The sequence below is a fragment of the Mercenaria mercenaria genome, chromosome 13 (genome assembly GCF_021730395.1).
Source record: "Mercenaria mercenaria strain notata chromosome 13, MADL_Memer_1, whole genome shotgun sequence".
Taxonomy (NCBI): domain Eukaryota; kingdom Metazoa; phylum Mollusca; class Bivalvia; order Venerida; family Veneridae; genus Mercenaria; species Mercenaria mercenaria.
Genome location: NC_069373.1, coordinates 64936158 through 64963596, shown reverse-complemented (window position 1 = coordinate 64963596; position 27439 = coordinate 64936158). Strand labels below are relative to the sequence as shown.

General features: G+C 35.5%; 1 protein-coding gene across 6 annotated transcripts in view; it reads left to right on the top strand.

Moving 5' to 3' along the window:
- LOC123528489 (cyclin-dependent kinase 17-like) overlaps positions 1-17299 on the top strand; it is a 137823-nt gene extending 120524 nt beyond the window's left edge. For 5 of the 6 annotated variants that reach the window (XM_053522091.1, XM_045308245.2, XM_045308243.2 and 2 more), the window contains 9 exons: positions 1642-1765; positions 2540-2600; positions 4661-4720; positions 4917-5120; positions 6116-6158; positions 6773-6863; positions 10151-10228; positions 11375-11389; positions 15260-17299. In XM_053522091.1, the coding sequence (XP_053378066.1) occupies positions 1642-1765; positions 2540-2600; positions 4661-4720; positions 4917-5120; positions 6116-6158; positions 6773-6863; positions 10151-10228; positions 11375-11389; positions 15260-15291 (708 nt within the window). In that variant the 3' untranslated portion in view covers positions 15292-17299. The remainder of the gene's footprint in view (positions 1-1641; positions 1766-2539; positions 2601-4660; positions 4721-4916; positions 5121-6115; positions 6159-6772; positions 6864-10150; positions 10229-11374; positions 11390-15259) is intronic. The other variant, XM_045308244.2, reaches the window with a different exon arrangement.
- Positions 17300-27439: the final 10140 nt, after the last annotated feature.

Below are 27439 nucleotides of genomic sequence, written 5' to 3'. Positions count from 1 at the left end.
ATCAGGATATCTATTAATGTTAATGTTTGCTACCAACCCAAATATTTTCAAAGTCCATTGAGATATTGCTTTGCATATTTTGCATACTTGTTTACCATCATAACCCCAGTCTGTAAAAAGGAGGAGGCAACTCTATCAAGCATTTTGACTGAATTATGGCCCCTTTTTGACTTAGAATATGCTTATTGTAATGTTAAAGTTTGCGTACAACCCCAAATATTTTCAAAGTCCATTGAGGTATTGCTTTCATATTTTGCATACTTGTTTACCATCATGACCCTAGTCTGTAAAAAGGAGGAGGCAATTCTTTCAAGCATTTTGACTGAATTATGGCCCCTTTTTGACTTAGAATATGCTTATTGTAATGTTAAAGTTTTACTCATAGCTTATATTATACTATCAAGCATGCTGTCCACTGACAGCTCTTGTTAATTCCCCGCTACAAGTTGTGGTGGGGGGAGGTGTTATAGAAAAATGGTCTCCGTACGTCCGTCATTCCATCTGTCCATAACATTTTGTGTGCTCTGTATCTCCTAAACCCCTTGGAGGATTTTCTTGAAACTTGGGTCAAATGATCACCTCATCAAGATGATTTGCAGAACCAATGAGTCAGCCGTGTCAGCTCAAGGTCAAGGTCACAACTCAGCATCAAAGGTTTGAGTCTCCATTTTGTGTCCACTCTGTATATCTCCTAAACCCCTTGAAGGATTTTCATGAAACTTGGGTCAAATGATCATCTCATCAAGATCATGTGCAGAACTCATGAGACAGCTGTGTCGGCTCAAGGTCAAGGTCACAGCTTAAGGTCAAAAGTCTGAGCTCCATATATCCTAAACCCCGTGAAGGATTTTCATTAAACTTGGGTCAAATGTCAGCTGTGTCAGCTCAAGGTTTAGGTCACAACTCAAGGTCAAAAGTTTGAGTTCTGTATCTCCTAAACCCCATGAAGGATTTTCATTAAACTTTGGTCAAATGATCACCTCATCAAGATGATGTGCAGAACTCATGAGTCCGCAATGTTGGCTCAAGGTCAAAGTCACATCTCAAGGTCAAAGGTTTGAGCCTTCCATTTTGTGTCCACTCTGTATCTCCTAAATTCCTTGAAATATTTTCAAATTCATTGATGTCGTCATACATGAGCTATATAATATACTTAACAACGTCAATGCTTCCACCCAATACTGTCAACCCTTTCACTATCCATAATAGCGACGGGGGATATAGCTGTCTTTCAGACTGCCTTGTTCAGTTACCTCAGCGCCTGTTACCTCAAATTATTTGTCTCTCACCTCTGTTGGTTTGAAATTCCACAAGGGATCTAGAATTCTTTCATAAGAGGATGTCACTCCTCTAGCTATTTGGAAGTTGGTGGTATTACCTTGGTGCCCACCCATGCTTGAAGTAATGCCAGGAGATGCAGGTACAAGCAGGAAAGCAGCCATGTGATTTAGTATTTGTCAGTGAGCCGTCATGAACCATAAAAAACAATTTTCTATCTTGATAATATGAGCAATTAATAAATGAAAAAATATATATATCAGTTCTCCGCTAGAACTAATTGTTATGTTTTACTGGTTATAGATAATTGGTGTTTATTTAGAACCTATGTAAGCCTTTAATATGAACATTTTCTACTTTCAGATATTTTTGTACCAATTGTTACGCGGGTTGGCATATTGTCATAAACGTCAGGTGCTACATAGAGATTTAAAACCTCAAAACCTACTCATTAATGAACGAGGGGAACTCAAATTAGCTGATTTTGGTAAGTAAATGTAGTTCAAGGCATTTCTGTAGTTCAGTGCATCAATGTACTTCAAACCTTGATGTTAGGTCACACATTTTTAAACACTTTCTGCTTTCAAGTGTGTATATTTTAACACTTTAAGGATTGCAGTCAAAGGAGATTTGAAATCGTCTATATAATTTGCAGGACCCATTGATTGTTGTATGAAAAGTTGACAGAAACACAATTATTGAAATATTTTAAACTATATTAATGATTTCTACAATCTGCTTTTATAAAAAGGTTAAAGATCATTCACTTTAACTTGAATATATGAGCCGCGCCACGGGAAAACCAACATAGTGGATTTGCGACCAGCATGGATCCAGACCAGCCTGCGCATCCGCGCAGTCTGGTCAGGATCCATGCTGTTCGCTTTCAAAGCCTATTGCAATTAGAGAAACCGTTAGCGAACAGCATGGATCCTGACCAGACTGCGCAGATGCGCAGGCTGGTCTGGATCCATGCTGATCGCAAAGCCACTATGTTGGTTTTCCCATGGCACGGCTCATATAAAATATTATATGTACACTTATACACTAGATCTTATTTTGGTTTATCTGAATATCAAAAAGTGAAGATTTTTTTTTTAGGAGAAAGATTATTTTCATTCTGCACTAGACTCACATAACTCATATGTTATTCAACTATTTTTAACCTTTTTTCATATTTTATTAGTAAAGGTCATCAGATGAAGAAGTATGGATTTTCCATATGAAATTGCTGCAATGGAACTTTTTCTTTTATTTGTAGGTTTGGCAAGAGCCAAGTCAATACCAACCAAAACATATTCCAATGAGGTTGTTACCTTATGGTGAGTGTATATGAGAGCTTCTGTGCGAAAACCAACTTTAGGACTTTGCGACCGACAAGGATCCAGATCTCTGCACATCCATACTGTGTGTTTATCTTCAACTTAAATACTGTTTGTTTATTAACATCAACACTTGTATAGGACTGAGAAGCAAACAGGATAGATCGAGATTAGGCTGTATGGACGTGCAGGGTGATTAGGATCCATATGGGTCACAAAGCCACATTATACAAAGCATTTTATCTTCAGATGTGTTCCATGTAAGTCAGTTAGGGGATTGAGATTTTAGGAATTGCACCTGTACTTGTAAAAAAAAATACTATACATATCTATCAAGGGCAGGTCCAAAGGGGAAAGCATCTTTTATAAACCCAAACCTCCCACATACCGCCTCGTTAGCTTAGTGGTAGAGCGTCCGCTTCGAGTGCGGGAGGTCGTGGGTTCGATCCCCGGCCGCGTCATACCAAAGACGTAAAAAATGGTACTAATAGCTTCCTCGCTTGGCACTCAGCATTAAGAGGATAGTGCTAGGACTGGTCTGCCCGGTGTCAGTATAATGTGATGTATGGGTGGTGTATCATGCCACGTGTCTGCGGCGTGATATTCCAATGAGGCAGCACTATAAAGTAGAGAATTGTGCTCACTGCTACAAGTAGACACCGTCGTTTATATGGCTGAAAAATTGTTGAAAAAGACGTTAAACCCGAACACACACACACACACCAAACCTCTCACCTTATTCCTACCCCTCAAAATCTGGCAAACATGAATTTTTATACCCCTGTCTCTGAAAGAGCGGGGCGTATTATGTAAACACCCGTGGCGGGCGGTTTCAGCGTCCAAAAGCATGTCCGCTCTCTATGTCAAACAGTTTTCATCCGATCTTCACCAAACTAAATGAAAAATGTTTGTGGGCATAATATCTCGGCCAAGTTCAATAACCAGCAAAATCGCCCCAGGCACTCCTTAGTTATGGCCCTTGAATTACTTGAAATCTGCAAATTTAGCCTTGTCCGTCCTCTAAGTAAAACAGTTTTAATCAGATCCTCACAAAACTTGGTGACAATGTTTGTGGGCATAATATCTCGGCCAAGTTCGATAACCAGCAAAATCACCCCAGGCACTCTTGGATTATGGCCCTTGAATTACTTGAAATTTGCGAATTTAGCTTTGTCCGCTCTCTAAGTCGAACAGTTTTCATTTGATCTTCACCAAACTTGCTGACAATGTTTGTGGGCATAATATCTCTGCCATGTTCCATAACCAGCCAAATCGCCCCAGGCATTCTTGGATTATGGCCCTTGAATTAGGCCAAGTTTGATGACGGGCGTATTTTATGACAGTCTGCCACTCTTGTTTATAACCTACAATTGAGATCAATCACTTTAGTCCAGATTTTCATTAATCCTTTCTAACAAAATTGTATATTATTTATGATTACTGAAGTACAGAGACTAACGGCAGTCTTACTAAAAAGCTATCAACTTTATCAAGTTGCCTTTTTTTTGTTGAAAGATGGCATGTCAAATACCCTTGCTCTGTGTCAATTATAATTCAGATTGCATTATTTTAAATCCACTTAGCAAACATTTTTCTGAGAGGGCATAACACCCACACCAACCCCACCCTTTTTCAAACCAAAATTTTGGATTCACCCCTGGTTATGCATCTGCGGAAATTGGTTTGAAAAAAACTTTTGCTTCCCTTTATTTAAATGTTTGAAATGTCAGGTTCTTCAAGTTTGGCAATAGCAGTCTGAAGATTTACGGATAAAGTGTTTAAACGCTGAAATGAATTTTGATATTATGACACCTTAGTGTGATACTGACATGAGAAATATTTATGAAAATCAGCGTTGTATGAACCCATACCGAAGTTTCGAGGACTGGTAGTTTGGCTGTTGACCAGTAGACCATTCATTAAGTGTTTTATTGCATGACAAGAAATCAATTGTCGTAGTTGTATTTTTGAAGTTTTGTCTGTAAAGCCCACTAAATGTGCTGAATATAGCACAACCTATAGACAAGTGATTTTGTTTAATATGTGTTGATATTTTTCAGGTATCGGCCACCAGATGTCTTACTAGGCTCCACAGAATACGGCACCCCTATTGATATGTGGTAAGTTTTATTTTGTTGTTGTTATTGTTAGAATAGACAAAATGTCAGGAATGATATACAATAGTAATATCATAATCTTCCCCACTACAAAGATCATTGAGGGGAAGTGCAATTTACAAGAAATATGACTCTACCTTGTTTACATTTTGAATTATTACCCTTTATATGAAACATACACAAATGTCTTTATTTTCAGGGGAGTTGGTTGCATATTTTATGAGATGGCATGTGGTCGACCATTATTTCCAGGATCAACTGTAGAGGATGAATTGCATTTAATATTCAAGACTTTAGGGACACCAGACGATAATGTATATCCTGGGCTGTCTCAGAACGAGGAGTATTTGTCATACAGTATACCAGTGTACACCGCAGAACCTTTAATAAATATTGCTCCAAGGTAAATCTATACATGAGTTTTTAGCTCACCTGAGGACAGTTCATCCATCCACATTTTCTTAAAGAACATTTCAAAACCACCAAGCCAGTTTCAGCCAAATTGTTTTAGGAATGTTGTATGGGTGGCAGCTAAAAGGAAAACTTTAAAAATATTCTACTTGGAAACCAGGGGCATAATTTTAAAATAATTTCACAGCCAAATTCTTTAAACATCTGCAAAATTCCTTAAATTATTTTCATTTGTCATAAAAACATGGCAACATTGGGAGGTGCCAGTTTTTTCTATATTGCTACTTTGAAAACTTTAAATATCTCCAAATTATTTCACCTCTATTTTACGTCTTGTGTGATGTTTCAAACAATTGTAAAGAAATATTTCTTGGAGGAAACTCCACCAGGATTATCTAACTTGGCCACCAGAGCTAAATATAGAAATACAGTTGAAACTCTCAAATTCCAAGGGATCAAGCGTTTTACTTCAAGATAACCCAAATTGACAAAAATTATATTTTGTGCATGTGTTTTTGGGACAGGACTTGAAAATATCTTCAAGATAGCCAGAATTTTTATATAAGCAGGTTTAAGATATCATGTTTCTAACTGTATCTGTATTGGTTTGACCTTTTAGAAGACTGTCCAATTTGTAACTTTGTTTCAGAGAGTTTTGATACAAATACATTTGTTAAAATAGATTCTACAAAATGTACTTTTTTCCTGCATTAAACAATTGCACATGCACATGCTTTCAATCAGTGTAATACCCTATATAATGAAAAATAATCATCAGTAATTTGTTCAATTCTATGCTGAAATCCACTGATGTTGACATGTGTAGCAAACGTGTTCTCTCAAACACATAAACTCATAATTATGAGAACCAGCAAAATTGTTTAAGTCAAGGTATCCAGTACTTTGAAATGTTGGATAAATTAACATACTGATTTCCTGATGTATTTTTTATTAACTGTCAATCTTTCTTAATTGTTTTACTTCCAGACTAGACGGCGATGGCCTGGACTTGTTAGCAAAATTATTACAGGTGAGTTTTCATGCTTTTCTTCACAAAACTATCAGGCTAGAGTATAGTGGTAGAGATGTATCAGTTGAATCGAGTGTTTTGATTTTCTTGTGCAAGTTTGCAAAATGTAGAAAAGAGAAAATTGGCAGCTGGTGTTTCCATAGTTACTGTAGTACAACGTAAAGGGGTTTGACAGGTTTTGTTAAGTGCGTTCATCTTGCCTACATTGTATTGTGTTAATTCTTTGTATGGGGGAATTCGTTCTTGGGAGATGTCTCCCTGAGATCAATTTACAGATACAGATTTTAAGTACTTAAGGTAGTTCTGCATATTTGATAAACTGGAAGTCACTGCATAAGGGCACTTTCCTGGAAAACATAGAATAAATTCTGGACTCTACATATGGATAGGAAAATTTTTACAGATACTTATTTTATACCTGCGAATCAAAAATAAAAATATGCTGAATGAAATGAAGCTGCCAATCCCTTTTAATGAGCATGTATACAATATGACAGAGTAACAGTAAGCTAGAAGTGGGCCTGTTCTACATGGTTCAGTACTTACAATGTGCCCATCTTGCAGAAGTTGCAAAATATATTTTTTTACAGTATATTATTTTTGCTATATTTCAGTATCAAGCCAAATTACGTACATCTGCTGCAGAAGGCACCAGGCACGCTTTCTTTAACTCATTGGGACCCAGTGTAAATAGATTACCAGATAGTAAGTTTCTTTTGTTTTTAATTCTGCCTGCAAAGATAAGGGACTTTTGCAGAATTTTTATCGTAACATTGTTTTTAGCTCGACTATTCATAGAATAGTAGAGCTATTGGACTCGCCCATGCGTCGGCGTCCGTGTCCCAATTTGTTTAAGGTTTTGTATGTAAGCTGGTATCTCAATAACCACTTGTGAGAATGGATTGAGACTTCACACACTTATTCACTGTGATAAACTGACCTACACTGCACAGGTTCCATAACTCTATTTTGCTTTTTTACAAAATTATGCCCCTTTTTCGTCTTAGAAATTTTTGGTTAAGGTTTTGTATGTAAGCTGGTATCTCAGTACTTACTAATGGGAATGGATTGAAACTTCACATACTTGTTCACTGTCATGATCTGACATGCACTAAGCAAGTCCCATAACTCTACTCTTTTTTTTTTTCAAAATTATGCCCCTTTTTCGACTTAGAAATTTTTAGTTAAGGTTTTGTTTGTAAGCTGGTATCTCAGTAACCACTTGTGGGAATGGATTGAAACTTCACACACTTATTCACTGTGATAAACTGACCTACATTGCACAGGTTCCATAACTCTATTTTAATTTTTTACAAAATTATGCCCCTTTTTCGACTTAGAAATTTTTGGTTAAGGTTTTGTATGTAAGCTGGTATCTCAGTACTTAATAATGGGAATGGATTAAAACTTCACATACTTGTTCACTGTCATGATCTGACATGCACTAAGCAAGTCCCATAACTCTACTCTTTTTTTTTTCAAAATTATGTCCCTTTTTAGCTCATCTGATTTTTTGAAAAAAAATGATGAGTTATTGTCATCACTTGAGCGGTTGTCGGCGTCGGTGTCGGCGTCTGCGTCGGCGTTGCCTGGTTAAGTTTTATGTTTAGGTCAGCTTTTCTCCTAAACTATCAAAGCTATTGCTTTGAAACTTGGAAGACTTGTTCACCATCATAAGCTGACCCTGTATAGCAAGAAACATAACTCCATCTTGCTTTTTGCAAGATTTATGGCCCCTTTTGTACTTAGAAAATATCAGATTTCTTGGTTAAGTTTTATGTTTAGGTCAACTTTTCTCCTAAACTATCAAAGCTATCGCTTTGAAACTTGGAATACTTGTTCACCATCATAAGCAGACCCTGTACATCAAGAAACATAACTCCATCTTGCTTTTTGCAAGAATTATTACCCCTTTTGGACTTAGAAAATCAGTTTTCTTGGTTAAGTTTTATGTTTAGGTCAGCTTTTATCCTAAACTATCAAAGCTATTGCTTTAAAACTTGCAACACTTGTTCACCATCATAAGCTGACCCTGTACAGCAAGAAACATAACTCCATCCTGCTTTTTGCAAGATTTATGGCCCCTTTTGGACTTAGAAAACATCAGATTTCTTGGTTAAGTTTTATGTTTAGGTCAACTTTTTCTCTTAAACTATCAAAGCTATTGCTTTGAAACTTGCAACACTTGTTCACCATCATAAGCTGACCCTGTACAGCAAGCAACATAACTCCATCCTGCTTTTTGCAATAATTATTGCCCCTTTTGGACTTAGAAAATCATTTTCTTGGTTGAGTATTATGTTTAAGGCAACTTTTCTCATAAACTATCAAAGCTATTGCTTTTAAAACTTGCAACAGTTTTTCACAATCATAAATGGACACTGTACATCAAGAAACATAACTCTATCCTGCTTTTTGCAAGAATGATGGCCCTTTTTAGACTTAGAAAATCATGGGTAGGACAATATTTCTATTATACAAAAAAAATCAGATGAGCGTCAGCATCCGCAAGGCGGTGCTCTTGTTTTGACTTAGCAGTTTTTGGTTAAGTTTTTGTATGTAAGCTGGTATCTCAGTATCCACAAATTGGAAAGGATTGAAACTTCACACACTTGTTCACTGTCATGATATGACATGCAATACAGAGGTTCAATACCTCTACTTTGCATTTTACAAAATTATGCCCCTTTTTCAACTTTTGTATTAATTCAATTGACAAGGCTGTTGAATAGTCGAGCGTTGCTGTCCTCCGACAGCTCTTGTTGATTATGTAGTTAACTTCATTTCTGAGGCATACATATTTGAGCCGTGCCATGAGAAAACCAACACAGTGGGTTTGCGACCAGCATGGATCCAGACCAGCCTGCGCATCCGCGCAGTCTGGTCAGGATCCATGCTGTTCGCTTTTAAAGCCTACTGCAATTACAGAAACCGTTAGCGAACAGCATGGATCCTGACCAGAATGCGCGGATGAGCAGGCTGGTCTACATCCATGCTGGTCGCAAACCCACTATGTTGATTTTCTCATGGCACGGCTCATTTATGACAGATGTAGGAAAGTACTGTCAGATGTTTCTGTCATAATGGAAATTGAAATATGAGGAAAAAAATTGAGCTAGTGAATTTGTGTTGCTCATCACTGCATTAATTTTGGAGTGGTCATGATGTTAAATCTTAAATTTCTTGTCCCGCGGTGAAGTACTGATGTCAACTCTTAAATTTCTTGTCCCGCGGTGAAGTACTGATGTCAAGTCTTAGATTTCTTGTCCCGCGGTGAAGTACTGATGTCAAGTCTTAGATTTCTTGTCCCGTGGTGAAGTACTGATGTCAAGTCTTAGATTTCTTGTCCCGCGGTGAAGTACTGATGTCAAGTCTTAGATTTCTAGTCCCGCGGTGAAGTACTGATGTCAAGTCTTAGATTTCTAGTCCCGCGGTGAAGTACTGATGTCAAGTCTTAGATTTCTAGTCCCGCGGTGAAGTACTGATGTCAAGTCTTAGATTTCTAGTCCCGCGGTGAAGTACTGATGTCAAGTCTTAGATTTCTAGTCCCGCGGTGAAGTACTGATGTCAAGTCTTAGATTTCTAGTCCCGCGGTGAAGTACTGATGTCAGATCTTAGATTTCTTGTCCCGCGGTGAAGTACTGATGTCAGATCTTAGATTTCTTGTCCCGCAGTGAAGTACTGATGTCAGATCTTAGATTTCTTGTCCCGCGGTGAAGGACTGATGTCAGATCTTAGATTTCTTGTCCCGCGGTGAAGTACTGATGTCAAATCTTAAATTTCTTGTCCCGCGGTGAAGTATTTATGTCAAATCTTAAATTTCCGTAACCTTAGAGTGAAGTTGTGAAGTGAAATATTAATTTTTTTTATCAAACGGATTACACAAAATTTATCAAAATCATGCAAGAATTAACTGTTAATGTATAATATTTGAATATAATCACATACATGCATAAAATTGGGACATAACCTACTGTAACTTGTTATTTCAGCTGTGTCAATATTTACTATACCAGGAATAGCTCTACATAGAGATCCCGGCATGAGATCATCATCACTTAACTCATCAGGTATGAAAACAGATCCAGTTTTTAATGTTTCAACAAACAGTATATAGAAAGTATTGAATGCAAACATGCTTTTTAGCTCAACTAAAAGAAGTATGGAGAGCTGTCCTGCTCGACCCTTTTGTCAGCGTCTTCCGCATTCGCACTTTGGTTAAAGTTTTAACTTTCACTGTATCTCAGTAATTACTTGATGAAATTGTTTCAAACTTAAAATAGTTATTCCTCATCATCACCCACATCATATGGCACAAGGGCCATAACTCTCACACCAATATTACTTGAATTATCCCCCCTTTTTACATAGAATTTCAGGTAAAATTTTGATGCACTTTCACTCTAACTCAGTTATTACTAAATGGATTTGATTCAAACTTAAAATAGTTGTTCCACCTTATCACTCACATCATATGACACAAGAGATGCAAACTCTTGCACCAATATTCCATTGAATTATCCCCCTTTTTGCTTAGAATTATGCATATTTAATGTTCTTTATCTCTTATTACTTTTAAAATACTTTTTGACACAGACTTGAGCTATTGTCAAATATTGTCATTCTTTTTGGAGTCATTAAACACTCAAATGTCAGCTCCAGCTTCCTCAGATGTGCCCAGTTTCACTATCCAGCATCGAAATAGTCGAGCGCCTTTTCTTAGAATGGATTCTATGTCTTTAATAACAAACAAGGTCTTGCCCATTTTTCACAAAATTCACTTGATGTGCAGCGAATAGGTTTGTTTTGGGGGAATAAAATGTTGTAATTTTGGCCAAAATGGCAGTTTCTCAGAGATGTGTAGTAGTGCATTTTTCATTTTATGGATTAAAGAGAAAATTTTGTAGATTGTGGATTGATGCAGTGATAAAATCTGCGAAAATAAATTCATTATAGATAATAGTGATTTTATAGTAATTTAAAGGGGACTATTTAAATTAAAGAAATCGAATAAAGTGCATGAAAATGCTCCATAATGCTTTATTTTTATGTATAAAAATATTTACTTCAAATACCTGTACTGTTTATTGTATACTTGTAAATCATTTCTTGTTGAAAACTTGTGTGGTGGAAAATAGGTTGATGAAATCTATTAAATGTGTTCAAATATTCCCCAAAAATTGTGACTTACCTTATATTTCCTGATTATTTCAAAGCATTTAATTCATCAAGTAAGTATATAGTAGTGTGAAATCATTTGATATTCATGGGGTTTGTGATTTTATGTTTCAAACAATTACTACAGAACATAGCATATATTGTTCCTATGAGTTTAGTAAGGACAATTTATTATTTCTGCATGAATGAACGAAACACTGAGAAAAAAATCAGATTGTTTTTCTAAAAACATTATATGGTTCAGAAAAAAAGTGTGAAAAAAGATTTTAGTATATTTTTACTGTGTTTAAATAACTCAAACTTGTCATCTCCAAAGTGTAGCAAGTTCAAAAGTAAAATCTACGTACAAAACTATTAGAAAGTGCTGCCCAGGAGGAGAAATATTTGTCCATGTGATAATTTGATGACAAACATCAAACCTCTGGTTCAATAAAGTCTGTTATTGATTGCACGTATATGTCTAAATTTAAACTCCTTATGGTAAAGAACTGTTGTTTAACTGAAAAGCTTTATAGTCCTAAAACATACGTAATAGTGAATAAATAACAGAGGCCAGTGAGGTTGATACAAAATGTTGTCAGCGTGAGAAAACTAAAAACACCAGATGTGCTTACAATCATCCCACCTTGATACTGTTCAAAATAAATTCCCAGAGCCTGCCCACTTAGCTCAATAGGGAGAGCACAGATCTACGATTTGCCTGTTTACAATCCACAGGCAAGGTGCATATTCTTTGTGACAATTTGATAAAAGACATTGAATCTGAAATCATTCGTCTTCCACCTTTGATTCATGTGGCGAAGTTTGCAGTTACTTGTGGAGAACAGGTTTGTACTGTACAGAATCCAGGAACACAGGTTAACTACCCGCCTTTACAAAAACGAAATTACCGTTGAAAAATGGCGTAAAACCCAAAGCAAACAAACAAAGAAATAAAAATAAATCCCTGTTGGTTTGTGGAGGAAGTTTTGCATCGAGTATTAACATGAAGTATAAGATAAAATGTAATTCAAAATGTAATGCATAACTGAGCCATGAATTGGCTAGATGCTTAATAGTAGAGCTTCCTGGGTAAGCCTGGTAGGTAGAGCACAAGACTGTGTCTCTAAGTTGAGAGTTCAATCCTTGGTGAGATAAATGTTTTTCATGACAATAAAACATAAGACAATATGTCTGAAGAAATTCATTCTTCACCTCTGATACATGAGGAGAAGTTATAGGTTACTTAGGGAGAACAGGTTAGTACTAGTAAAGAATCGAGGTACACTGGCTAGGTCAGCTGACCATTACTAGATATTAACTGAAATACTGTTGAAAAATGTTTTAAACAAGAAAAAGTGAACAATTATTAAACTGGTAATAAATTTTCTGGTTCAAAATGGTCGATATATAAGTAGTGTTAGAATACCCCCATGATGTTAAATGATTTGACATTTACTTGTTTGTGGCTTGAAGTGATACAAGATTTCATGATGCATTGTAATCACATGTAATCCTCAAACATTTATGTTTCTTATGGCAAATGAAGTACTAGAACATAATCACTGCTATGATATATGAATATTGTTGTCATCTCCTGGAAATATTTGCTTTCATAGTGAGAGATGAAACATGTTATGACTACATCTGTTTCTTTCAGCAAAAGCATGGCTTAAACATATATCCATAAATTCACTCTTAAGGTCAAAAGATTTCCTCTGCACAACATCATGTGTTTCCTTTTGCATTGGCTGTACAAAAAAAAAAGAAAAGTTTATTATGATAAAACTATGATTGGAAACCAGTCTCAGAACTCTGAAAACTCTGGCAGCTGATTGGTTGATTCCTGAAAACACATTAAAATTGACCAATGGCAGGTCTTCATTTTGAGACTGGTTTACTCTTTAGGAACAGAGTGTCTCAAAAGCCAGTCTCAAACTTCTGAAAATATACGTTGCTGAAAACAGCTTAACTTTATCTGAATAAAAATAACCCTCTGTTAAACCTGCTACTCCCACTTCCTTCCATATGTATAATCTTTCTTTTAAACAACAAATGAATTTCCTGATCTTGATGCTTCCTAAATTCTCTTAAATAATATCGCATCATTCTGTCCTCATCCATAATGCATTGCAGATCATTTCCGGTACCATTTGATGTAATTAACTTGTGCACATTTTGACTTGAAACTAGTCTTCTACACAGTATCATGATTATGTCCATGTGTATACACAACTTATGTTGCTTTGTAAACTATAAGGAAACACTGTCTTCATTGTGCATTTTCCTTTTGATGAAATTTTTCCAAGTTGTTGATAATTTTTTGCCAAGTTTGTAATTCTGTTGCAAGTATCTTATTATTACCACATATAATCAGTTTGCTGTTTCTCATTTGATGGTTTTTTTTCGGTTTTGAAAGACTAAGTGTGGAATTTGATATGATGTAATGAATAACTGCATATTTAAAAGTACTTTGACAGTGTCCTTGGATATGAGAAGTGAATAAAGTTTGACATATTTTGGATGTAACAATTTTTTTTTTCGAATAATTAGCTCGACTATTCAAAGAATAGTCTAGCTATTCTACTCACCCTGGCGTCGGCGTCGGCGTCACACCTTGGTTAAGTTTTTGCATGCAAGTACATACAGCTATCATTTAAAGGCATATAGCTTTGAAACTTATTTATTCTTTTTCTAGGTCAATTACCAACCTCACTGGGTCAAGTTCCATAACTCTAACATGTATTTTGAGCAAATTATGCCCCTTTTGGACTTAGAAAATTTTGGTTAAAGTTTTACATGCAAGTTACTATCTCCAAAACTAATGCAGATATTTAATTGAAACTTCACATGTGTCTTCGGGGTTATTAAACTTTGATAGCACCAAGTCCCATAACTCTGACCTTCATTTTGGCCAAATTATGCCCCCTTTTGGACTTAGAAAATTCTGGTTAAAGTTTTGCGTGCAAGTACATACAGCTATTACTAAAAGGCATATACATTTGAAACTTATTTTTTCTTTTTCTAGATCAATTACCTACCTCACTGGGTCAAGTCCCATAACTCTGACATGTATTTTGGGCAAATTATGCCCCCTTTTGGACTTAGAAAATCCTGGTTAAGTTTTACATGCAAGTTACTATCTCCAAAACTAATACAGATATTAAATTGAAACTTCACATGTGTCTTCGGGGTTATAAAACTAGTTGATAGAATCAAGTCCCATAACTCTGACATGTATTTTGGGCAAATTATGCCCCCTTTTGGACTTAGAAAATTCTGGTTAAAGTTTTGCGTGCAAGTACATACAGCTATTACGAAAAGGCATATAGCTTTGAATCTTATTTATTCCTTTTCTAGGTCAATTACCAGCCTCACTAGGTCAAGTTCCATAACTCTTAACATGTATTTTGAACAAATTATGCCCCCTTTTGGACTTAGAAAATTCTGGTTAAAGTTTACATGCAAGTTACTATCTCCAAAACTAATGCAGATATTGAATTGAAACCTAACATGTTTCTTCGGGGTTATAAAACTAGTTGATAGCATCAAGTCCCATAACTCTGATATGTATTTTGGTCAAATTATGTCCCCTTTCGAACTTAAAACTCTTTTGATATTTAACATTTTAGGTAATAATTTCCTGCTTCTGTGACAATATTTCGAATAGTCGAGCTTGGCTGTCTTACGGACAGCTCTTGTTTTGTCTTTTTCTTGATTTTTTTTATTAAGTCTTTACGTTAGTTTTTTGATTCTGCATTTCTTCTTGTTAGAGGATTAAAAATGTAAACGATGTATTTACAATTAAAGGATTTATATATTAACACTGTTTATAAAGGTTCCAAGAAAAGTTTGTTCTGTTTATATTTTTTTGTATCTTTAAAAAAGCATATCTCTTTTAGTTACAAAAAAAGTATATAAGAAGTTTTATTGTTTTGTTTCAGGTAAAATACGAAGACAGAGTATGCTGTTTTAGACAAGACGTGACTGTCTCACTCTGGTTAGACTGATTAATTTGCGTGTAGACACTTTTGCTACTAAGGGGCCTTATTGGGGGCAAAGTCTGACCCCAAACAGGGTCAAAAACTGACCCTACTTGTCTTGTGATAGTGCTGTATGTAGCTGCCATTTGGGAAATGTGAAAATGTGTAAACATCGGAATACAAGTTTGAGGTCCACCTTGGGGTTTTCACACCGTGAGCAAGGACACCGAATTGATGCAGGAGGCCCCGGTGCTTGGGTCCAATTACAGTAGAAATGGATAGATGCATGGTCATTGTTAAATATTCCTCTTTTTGCAGATTTTCTGTAATACAGAAAAAAGAGATCATCTGAGACTTGTCTTAGCATATCATGATTGTTGATTCTTGTATATATGGATAGGTGGGCTCTCAATTGATATATATATTTGTTGGAAAATGATTACACTGTAAGAAAGATGTTTTAAGGTTTCCATAAAAGCATATATTTGAGCTGGAGTTGAGTAAAATGAAAAAAAATATACAAACAGTGCAGTAAAACTGTCTAAATCTGCATTTTTTTCTCCAAAGAATAATGTAAAACAAAAAGAGAGAGCTTGAAACTTGTATGTAATAGATCATGAGTAAAAATTTGGCTGTTGTATGATTTGTCAGATGACCTTTTCTCCACATTAATCTAAGGTTAAGGTCACTGTACCTAGTGACACAGATTATTAATATATGATCCTCTACAATTTTAACCAGAAATAGGGAGTGCCTTTAATTTGCTTTGAAAAATCTCGTACAATCATGTTTCTATTAAAAGTGCTGCTTAGTCCTTGATTCTAAAAATAGACTATTCTTCTAAGTGTGCTAGTAGTTTTGAAAATGTCAGTTGTCACAGAGAAGCAAGGGAGGTAACTCTTATGAAGATGTGAAACAAGAAGCAGCTGATGATATCTTAGACATTGTGTATGTTACCGATAAAATATATTTGTAAGGTCTTTAAATAAATAATATTCAGTATGCCTTTCTGAAATACTGGGCCTCAATTTATCAAAGTTCTTTGTTTTATAGAGATTAAGGCATAAACTCATGAGATTAATTTTTAGCTCACCTAAGCACCAATTGCTCAGGGTGAGCTATTATGATCATTCATTGTCCAGTTTCCATCATCCATCTGGCTGTTAACTATTGCCTTCAAACACCATTTGCTCTGAAACAGTTTGGTGGAAGATGATGAGACTTGGCCTGGTAGAGCTAAAAATGGAACATTCTCTAAACTGTAAATGGGATTTTGAAATAGTTTCTCACAAAATTTAATGATCATCTGGTGACCGTCTATCAAAGTTTTTCATATTATTTTGATTTGTCTAAAATTCTGCCATCAGTGGGCCATTGTTATTTTTCTTTATATGTATACAATAGAAAATTTCAATAAAAATCTTGTCAAAAACTGCAGGAACAAAGCCAGCTCATTGTTCCCTTGATGTATATAGTAATAGCTTCAGAAACTGCTGACCCTTGAATGACCAAGCTTGTTCAAGTTGTTTTGATTTGTCAAAAAACGTGACTGCCAGACGGCTTAATCACCTTTTTCCGATATGTATATAGTGGAAACTTTAAAAATCTTGTCGGGAACTGACAAGACACAAAACTTCTTTGGTTGACCCATTGCAAAGAGTGAAAGAGTGACAAGATTTCCAGTTTATCAAAAAAAAAAACAAACAACATAGCCTCCAGAGCAAAAAATAGAACCATCTTTAAATGTCATCTTCTCTTAAATCTCATCCAATTCTAAAAAATGTTTTGTAGAAACCTTCCTTTGGTGATGCACTACCAAGATCATTCCAATTATTCTGATTCATCAAAAAAAATAAAATGGCCACCAGCCAGAGCTAAAACCAGAAAAATGTTCCAACGGCATCTCCTGCTAAACTGTTGAAAAGATAATTTCACTAACAAGCACATTGGATGACCCTCTTTGTTCAGATTATTTTGATTTGTAAAAAAAAATTTGCTGCCAGGTGGGTCACTTTTATCCCGAGGGAGCATAAGTTTTGAACGTCTGTCGTGTCAGTCGTCGGTTGTCACTGTCGAAATTTCGTGTCTGGTCAATCTTTGTATCGATGGACGGATTTAAATACTTGGTATGAATGTGACCACAGTTAGAGACGTGTCGCGCACAAGACCAGGTACCGTAAGCTCAAAGGTCAAGGTCACACTTAGACATTAAAGGATAGTGCATTGATGGCGTGTCCGTCCAATCTTGACGATGGATGGATTTTCAAATTACTTGGCATGAATGTGTACCACAGTAAGACGACGTGTCGCGCGAAAGACCCAGGTCCGTAGCTCAAAGGTCAAGGTCACACTTAGACGTTAAAGGATAGTGCATTGATGGGCGTGTCCGGTCCATATCTTTGTCATCAATGGATGGATTTTCAAATAACTTGGCATGAGTGTGTACCACAGTAAGACGACGTGTCGCGCGCAAAACCCAGGTCCGTAGCTTAAAGGTCAAGGTCACACTTAGACGTTAAAGGATAGTGCATTGATGGGCGTGTCCGGTCCATATCTTTGTCATCGATGGATGGATTTTCAAATAACTTGGCATGAATGTGTACCACAGTAAGACGACGTGTCGCGCGCAAGACCCAGGTCCGTAGCTCAAAGGTCAAGGTCACACTTAGACATTAAATGTCATTTTTCATGATAGTGCATTGATGGGCGTGTCCGGTCCATATCATTGTCATTCATGCACGGATTTTAAAATAACTACGCATGAATGTGTGACACAGTAAGACGATTTGTCGCGCGCAAGACCCAGCTCCGTAGGTCAAAGGTCCTAAACTCTAACATCGGCCATAACTATTCATTCAAAGTGCCATCGGGGGCATGTGTCATCCTATGGAGACAGCTCTTGTTCCTTATGTATGCATATAGTGGAAACTAAAAATCTTTTTGTTAGAAACTGCTTTATTCTGATTTGAAAAAATTAAACCCATAGCAGCAAGAGATAAAAATAGAAATATGTTCAAATTGCATCTTTTCCTAAACCACTGGTCTGAATTTGAAATAGTTTCTTCCTTTGGTGATCCTCTATCAAGTGAATGAATTCATTCTGTTTTGAAAAAAAAAACCATGGCTGCCAGGGAATGTGAGGTAAATGATTTGTCTTACCTATAAGTCTGTAGAGGAATCTTTGAAAATCGTGGCCCAAGTTTAAAAAAAAATTTTGCCCAAATAAGTGATCTTTGGGTGACCCTCTACAAAGTCTATTCAATTTATTTTGACTTTCATATTAATTAAAAGCTGCCAGAGCTTTAATAATGTCCAAACAACATCATTGGTTTGATTCAGAAATACTTCCACAGAAATGCTTCTTGAATGACCATCTACCAAGAGTGTTTCCTGTTATTCTCTTTTGTCAAAAAATATGGCAAAACGGCTAAAAATAGAACAATCTTAAAATGAGATCTTTTAAACCACTGGTCAGATTTTGAAATTCCACAGAAATGTTTTTGTGTGACTGCCTTCTAAAATCAAAAACAGTTGTGAACTTTCAAAAACAAAAAATATGACGGTCAGGAGCGAGTCTAGTTTTCTCTGTATGGCTATATGGTGAACTTTGACAATCTCCTCCGAGTCTGCAGGCCAGTTTCCAAAGTAATTTGGCAGGTATGTTTCTTGTTATACCTGTGTGAGCAGTGAAACTCTAGTGAGCGATATAGGGCCATCATGGCTTTCATGTTTCCAGTCCTTGCCATTGTGTTAGTAAACTACCAAAAATTCTCGGAAATGGTGAATTCTACATTTTGCTTCTTAAAAAAGTAATCTTTTAAACTCTTGTAAAATTAAGGCGTTTTTCCAAAAAAAAAAAAAAATAATTGTAGTTTTATGTCTTGTGTGAAATTTTCAAACTTATAACTTTGATAAATTATTGGCCGAGGCTAATTAGCAAGGTATTATCTATGTGAGACTGTTGTATTAAACACTGGTGTGGAAGTTGCTGGAGTTGTCTACTGTATTGTGTAAATCATGAATTGTACAGAGGCGAAGAAAATCAACATTTTTAAGATATTTTTTGTACATAGTTCTACTGAAAGAAAAACATGCTTTATTTATGTGTATTTATGTATTATTTACAGCTTTTTGTTGATTTTGTTTTTTGTTTCTAAGTCGCTTGCATTATCTTGTAAATTATTTGTTTATTATTTATATGCAGATTATAAATTTAGGAACAGCCAGCTTTTAGACAGATTTTTATTTGGGAAATTTTTATAAGAATATTGATAGTTACTGAATAGTGTGTTTGGGTTTAAGATTATATTTCTCAAAACTTCGGATAGATCATTTCACATAGAAACTTCGAGGTAGAGATAAGACTAGACAGAATTTAAAACTATTCCATTTATCGTTCTTTCCCGAAGTTTATAGATTAAATTAAGAATTGTTCAAGTCAGACGTTTTGTTTAAACGTTTTGAGCTTGACTTTTTGAAGAAAAAGTAGAACTGTTGCACTCGCCCCAGCATCGGCGTCGCAGTTGGTTAAAGTTCTTGATAAAGTCAAATACCTCTGTTACTATCAAAGCTATTGACTTAAAACTTAAAATAGTTATTTCCTGTTAAAGTCTACACCAAGAGAAATAACCCCCATAACTCTTATTTGAATTTTAACAGAGTTATGGCCCTTTTTAACTTAGAATTTTTTTTGTTAAAGTTTTTGATAAAGTCAGATATCTCTATTACTGTCAAAACTTTTGACTTGAAACTTAAAGTAGTTATTTACTATCAAAGTCTACACCAGGAGAAACAATCCCCATACGTCTGATTTGAATTTTGACACAGTTTTGCCCCATTTTAACTTAGAATTTTTTGCTTAAAAGTTTTAAGAAGTTTTAACTAGCAAAGCTGTAATTCAAGCACTGAGAAAAGTCGAGCACGCTGTCTTACAGACAGCTTTTGTTAATGGGAAACTTAAGACTATGTTAGGACATACTATTGCTTTCTGTGAATGAAGTGAGGAGAGCTTTTCATGCCTGTTTTATTGTTTAGAAAAAGAAAATGTAGACAACATGTCATTGAAGATGAAGCCTATTTCTATTTCAGGCCATCAACTAATTCTTAGTTTGTTTTCTTATATTTTTGACAGACTTACTATCTTCTAACGACTGCCTTTATTTTCTTTTATTATTTTTTGTATTTGAATGCCAACTAGAGGCGGAGGACATATCATGGCAAACTTTTCTCTGGCTTACTTGGCAAAGTGGAGTGGGGTGGGGGGCAAAATTTTCATTTTCTTTTTTGAGGGGGGTGGGGGGGGGGGGGAAAGAGTGTAATAATATGTTTTTGTCTCATATTTTTTGTGAAGACCTGGTTGACAACCTGTTGTTTCAGTTTAGACAGTCGTTTTTTGAGAGATTTATATTTGACTTTGTATCTATTATTGTGTTTGTCTTTGACATCAGAATAGTTGCATGGGTTTCACATGAAAGATATCAGATTCATTTAGCTTGTCCTTTGTCAGTTTTGTTTTAACAAATCTTTATATACTGCAGGGTACATTGATCATGGTATAGAACAATACTTGATGTCATTAAAAATGCAAATTTTTTCAGGATTTTTTAAATTTTCTATCTGGTTTGTAAAATAATACACCATTAATTATCAATAAAAACCATGTTTGAAAACTATATAACAATTTATATTCAGTTTGTTACAGCTGAATTTAATTAAGAAATAATAAGTATCAAAATAAGGTTTATCGTAGGATTACCCGAGTTTTAGAGTTCTTATGCGTATGCATATATCAGGTCTATGCATATGAATGACAGAGGAGGGTTATTCTATGTTAAACCTTACTCAGATACTTATTATTTCAATCTAACACAACTTATTTCAGATAACGTTAAAATGATAATCAGAGGAGTATTTTCATCAAACATAAATTACAACTGCGTTCTATACTGCAGCATTTGGCCAAAACACAGTGCGCGTGCAGCATAGTTCAAGGTCTGTTTATGCAGAATAACTCGAGATAGATTTTGCTCTAAAAGTATGTAGTTTATTAGCTGGTCATGTTACAAATGAATATAAATGTAAGCTTACATGGAAAATGTTTTCTTAGCTACACGTTTTGGTTTTCAATGTTTTAACAAATTTGTGTTTTTAAGGGCGTTAAGTTAAGACAATTTTTAAAAATGAAAGTATATAATCAGTGCTAACTGTAATGAGTGTACATGTATGTTATATCATGGCATTTTTGATCGTATGAAGAAAAGAAAGTCAGTTTTAAGGACATTAAACTTTCATAGTAAACCCTTCACAAATACAAGTCTCTACAATATCTTTTAAAAAAATATTATTTAAAAATGCCTACACGTATATAAATTACCGTGAAATAATACATTCTTGCAGGCATAAAGTTTTGCATCAAAATGGCAATTTCATAGGGAGATACATTTGTGGATTCTAAATTTTGTGGTTTAAAAAAGAGTCTTCAACTAGGATATTATTTGAGGAATGACAAGTCCACGAAAATTAGTGCCCCACAATTAATAGGAATTTAACAGTTATTTAAATATCACTAAATTATTATCCATTTGAAGAGTGGAATTATCTGTATGAATCATTCACAATAGTCAGTGAAGATAAAAATTAAGATGTAACCAGCCAAAGGGTTACAGAACACAAAACAAAGTATTATTATACATGTTATCAGAAACAGCATGTAAATTTATTTAAGCTTTAAATAGTGATAGGCATAGTATTATTGCTTTTATTTGCTGTTAGCTTTAAAACTGCTTTACAGATAACCATATCTAAAAGATAAGTAACAGAGTGCAGTCATGTTGTAAAGTTGTAAAATCTACTTGGTGCCCAGTATTGTGCATCTTAGATGCCATTTTTCCTGAAATTTTTAACTAAGTTGCTCATAACGTTATCCTTTTTGGTGAACTATCCACCTATTTTTTTAGCTCACCTGTCACATAGTGACAAGGTGAGCTTTTGTGATCACGCAGTGTCCGTCGTCGGTGCGTCCGTCCGTCCGTAAACTTTTGCTTGTGACCACTCTAGAGGTCACATTTTTTGTGGGATCTTTATGAAAGTTGGTCAGAATGTTCATCTTGATGATATCTAGGTCAAGTTCGAAACTGGGTCACGTGCCATCAAAAACTAGGTCAGTAGGTCTAAGAATAGAAAAACCTTGTGACCTCTCTAGAGGCCATATATTACACAAGATCTTCATGAAAATTGGTCAGAATGTTCACCTTGATGATATCTAGGTCAAGTTCGAAACTGGGTCACATGCCTTCAAAAACTAGGTCAGTAGGTCTAAAAATAGAAAAACCTTGTGACCTCTCTAGAGGCCATATATTTCATAAGATGTTCATGAAAATTGGTAAGAACGTTCACCTTGATGATATCTAGGTCAAGTTCGAAACTGGGTCACATGCCGTCAAAAACTAGGTCAGTAGGTCAAATAGTAGAAAACGTTGTGACCTCTCTAGAGGCCATATATTTCATGAGATCTTCATGAAAATTGGTCAGAATGTTCACCTTGATGATATCTAGGTCAAGTTCGAAAGTGGGTCTCGTGCCATCAAAAACTAGGTCAGTAGGTCAAATAATAGAAAAACCTTGTGACTTCTCTAGAGGCTATATTTTTCATGGGATCTGTATGAAAGTTGGTCTGAATGTTCATCTTGATGATATCTAGGTCAGGTCTGAAAGTGGGTCACGTCCCATCAAAAACTAGGTCAGTAGGTCAAATAATAGAAAAACCTTATGACCTCTCTAAAGGCCATATTTTTCACGGGATCTGTATGAAAGTTGGTCTGAATGTTCATCTTGATGATATCTAGGTCAAGTTCGAAACAGGGTCATGTGCGGTCAAAAACTAGGTCAGTAGGTCTAAAAATAGAAAAACCTTGTGACATCTCTAGAGGCCATATTTGTGAATGGATCTTCATGAAAATTGGTCAGAATGTTCATCTTGATGACATCTAGGTCAAGTTCGAAAGTGGGTCACGTGCCTTCAAAAAGTAGGTCAGTAGGTCAAATAATGAAAAAACGTTGTGACCTCTCTAGAGGCCGTATTTTTCATGGGATCTGTATGAAAGTTGGTCTGAATGTTTATCAACTGGGTCATGTGGGAAGAGGTGAGCGATTCAGGACCATCATGGTCCTCTTGTTTAACTAATTATGTATGAATCTGAAAAAAAAAATTGCAAAACCAATTCTTTTTATATTGGTTAACAAATGCTCTTTAAATATTTATTCTGGAACAGATCTATTGATTTCATGGAAAATTTCAAGCTGACTTTTATCTTAGACTGAAACAAGTCATCTACATGGAGTTAATGGTATAGGTACAAATTTGAACAGTTAAGATAATTGATGTTCAAAGCCGTATTTTCTACCAGTTTAAAACCACATTTTTGTGCAATGAAAATAGTTCTTGGTTTTACTACTACCGGGCTCAACATATAAATCATTGTTTTTAATGCTTGAAAACCTATATGGAGTGAAAAATTGTTTACTGCAAGATGTTTTTACTATGGAAGAAGAACTGTGATAAATGAAAAATTGAAAAAAAATCTGGCAAATTGAGGAACATGATTTGAGCCGTGCCATGAGAAAACCAACATAATGGCTTTGCGACCAGCATGGATCCAGACCAGCCTGCGCATCCACGCAGTCTGGTCAGGATCCATGCTGTTCGCTAACAGTTTCTCTAATAGCAATAGGCTTTGAAAGCGAACAGCATGGAGCCTGACCAGACTGCGCGGATGCGCAGGCTGGTCTGGATCCATGCTGGTCGCAAAGCCACTATGTTGGTTTTCCCATGGCACGGCTCATTTACTGTTTTAAACTAGTGGCCTCAGATGTAGTATGATAAGATGTTAACAGTGAGTTGTTTTATTCTCCAAGATTATTGGGAAGCAATTTCACTATTTAAAAATAAGCACCATATTTATTTTCGTATTTACTGTTGTTAAATTTTCTTGCATTTAAATTAATGTTGTTTTTTTTTCGTTTTAATATTACAAGCACGCAAGGAAATTAAAATCAGTGCAGAGTCATAGAGGATATAAAAAGTTCATTCATTTTTGTGTTTGTAAATGTCCCCAATTACAGTCATTTCCTGCAGAAAACTCATACTTTGGTGTAATCCTCATATACGCAGTTACAGGAAAAATGGAGAGAAAAAAAATAGGACAAATTTGCACATAGTTTTGCATATGAATGACATGCAGTAATAATAATGGCAATTTTTGAACTCGTACTTTTGTTTTTTTCTGCTACCAGAAGTAAGTGCCATGTTATCATTCCTTCAGATAACATTAATAATTATAAACAATGACCCGATGTAAGGTTTATTATGTATCATGAACTGTGCAAAACATAGTGGTCACCAATTGTCATTTCAACATAACAGATCTAGCACTGTGTAAAATTTTCATTCCTTGATACAATCCTCAGTAATCTTGGCGCAAATTGAAATTTGAGATAGCCTTTGGGGTATTTGCAGGAAATTATGGTAGCACTTAATGTAAAAAGAACATAAATTTTTATCTCAATGCAAAACTGTTGTAAATTTTGGGATGCTATAGTTTTTGCTATGAGGTGACAAGTTATATCAGTGCATCATGTCCAAATATGTCAAAATGTTTCATCAGCAATGTAGATCATTGTTACTAGATGTAAGTAATTCTGTGTCTCTTTTAGTACTAATCTGTGCCATTGTGTATATTATATCATTATTTTCTTAATTGATTACAAAAAGAATAATGTCATATCATAATTTTTCTAGTATTTATGTGCTCATGTCACAGACTTCAGGGGGTACACAGTGTGTTCCCATACTGTATTCATGATTCAATAAATAATCTGTAATAACACTAACCACAGAGTTTAGTTTTCCTTTCTTACAATTGTTGCCATGGCAACAGTTTTTAAATACTTCCTTTATAATGTAGAAAGAAGGCATATACAGTCGAACTTGACTTAGTGTCAGCTGACTGTCCAAATTAATTTCCCAATTTCAACTGCTGCAGCAGCCACTTGTTTTAAGGTAGTTTTCATAGTAGAAAAAAATTCAATTTCCGAAAGACCTCTTTGGTAGCCTAGTAGTAGCGTGCCTGCTACGAGCGTGTGAGGCCATGATTTTGATCCTTGGCCGCAATTAAAATGGTAGATGTAGCTTCCCTCGCTTGGTGCTCAGCATTTAGAGGATTGTGCTAGGACTGGTCAAGTCAGGTGTAAGTATAATGTGACTGGGTGGGGTGTCATTGCATGTGTCTTACGGCGTGATATTCCAGCGAGGCAGCACCATAATGTTGGGTATTGTGCTCACTGCTACAAGAAGACACCATCATTAATATGACTGAAAAATTTAAAAGACGTTAAACCGGAAACACACACACACATTATTTGCGAAAATGTTAAAATTGTGATTTTCCCATTAACCCCCAGTTTGAAAACTTGTGAGATCCAAACTTTTCAAACTGGTCTAGCAAAACAATCAAGGATGACCCTAATTTTTTTCTTTGTGGAAATTTCTAAGTATATTCTGAAGTTTTGAAACATCAGGGTTAAATCAAATTCTACTCCAAACATTTAGAATTACCTCAAGTTGCCAAATTGTCACTCTTTTGGCTGGCAACTTATTGCAGGTTTGGTGTGTATAGATTGTCACACTGTGGTCAGTCAGTGGACTGTGGTCCAGTGGTAAGATGCCAGACATTGCAACCAGGGATCTTGAATTCAAGTCTGCACTACCGTGTGTGAAATATAGCTTTACACCTAGCATGTAGAAAACCAAAGAAGCCTCTGGAATACGAGCATCTTCTATACTTGGCTCTAAAATTACCAACATTCTTCTGGATGAGTTAACCATACTACATTTATGTAGTAACTGGTTATTCTGCCCTTAAGGTGTAAAGCAAATTTATCTCTGATCAGCTTTAACATCCATCAACTTGCCTTGTACATTATGTATTTACTTTGGTCAATGGGCCAAAGGTCAAGGCTATATGAATCTTAGTGTTCCTGTATGTTAAATTTCATAAAAATACTTCTGTTTCGTGCCATCAACCTCTGAAGCAAATGAATTATTCAAACTGTGTTTAGTTTTTACTTGCCTGTGGTCTCCAATGTTTATGAAACTGGAGAAACTTTTTGTTTACAAGAGGTGTAGGCATGTTAACTTTACTGCACTGTTATTTGTCGTCAGTCTTCTGGGGCATAAGCTTGTGTCTCACTGATTGTCTGCTGGGGCGTAAGCTTGTGTCTCACTGATTGTCTGCTGGGGCGTAAGCTTGTGTCTCACTGATTGTCTGCTGGGGCATAAGCTTGTGTCTCACTGATTGTCTGCTGGGGCATAAGCTTGTGTCTCACTGATTGTCTGCTAGGGCATAAGCTTGTGTCTCACTGATTGTCTGCTGGGGCATAAGCTTGTGTCTCACTGATTGTCTAACAGGCTACCAACAATTCCAAACACCAATCCTCTGAAATCTGAGCTTGAATTTTGACATCCAAAGGTGAACACGGAGTAATTAGTAGTGATGACAAGATAAACAAGTGAATGAAGTATTGCCATGCAATACAAAGTCCCCTACTGGAAGGCACCTAATTTTCTCTACTGCAGTATAACATAATGAACTGATATCTGTCAATGATGTATAAACAATATTGTACTACATATACAATATAATATAACAAAACACTTGGATTAAAATTTGCATATATAAAAACGTACAGTTGTTTTCATTTGGATTTTTTTTTGGTCGATTATACAAAAAATTATCATAAAAGTTATTCAAAGTAACAACAAAGTGAAATAAACCCTAAAAAAAAAAAAAAAAAAAAAATCTATAAAATTTAAGTCCACAAGAAACTCTTTACCAGGTAGAGATATATCAAAATACACCTAAAATTTGGATGTACCGTGCATGTTGTACCACAGAAAAGTGTTCTCAATTTTTCACTACGGCCAGTAATAAAAAAGTTACAATATAATCTATTTATAGTAACAACAAAGGGACATAATTCTAAAAAAAGTGTGCCTCATAGTGGTGAACATTTCTACCAAGTTACATCAAAATCCCTCCACGCATGAAGAAGAAATGCTCCGGACAAACTCATTCTTGAATTTGA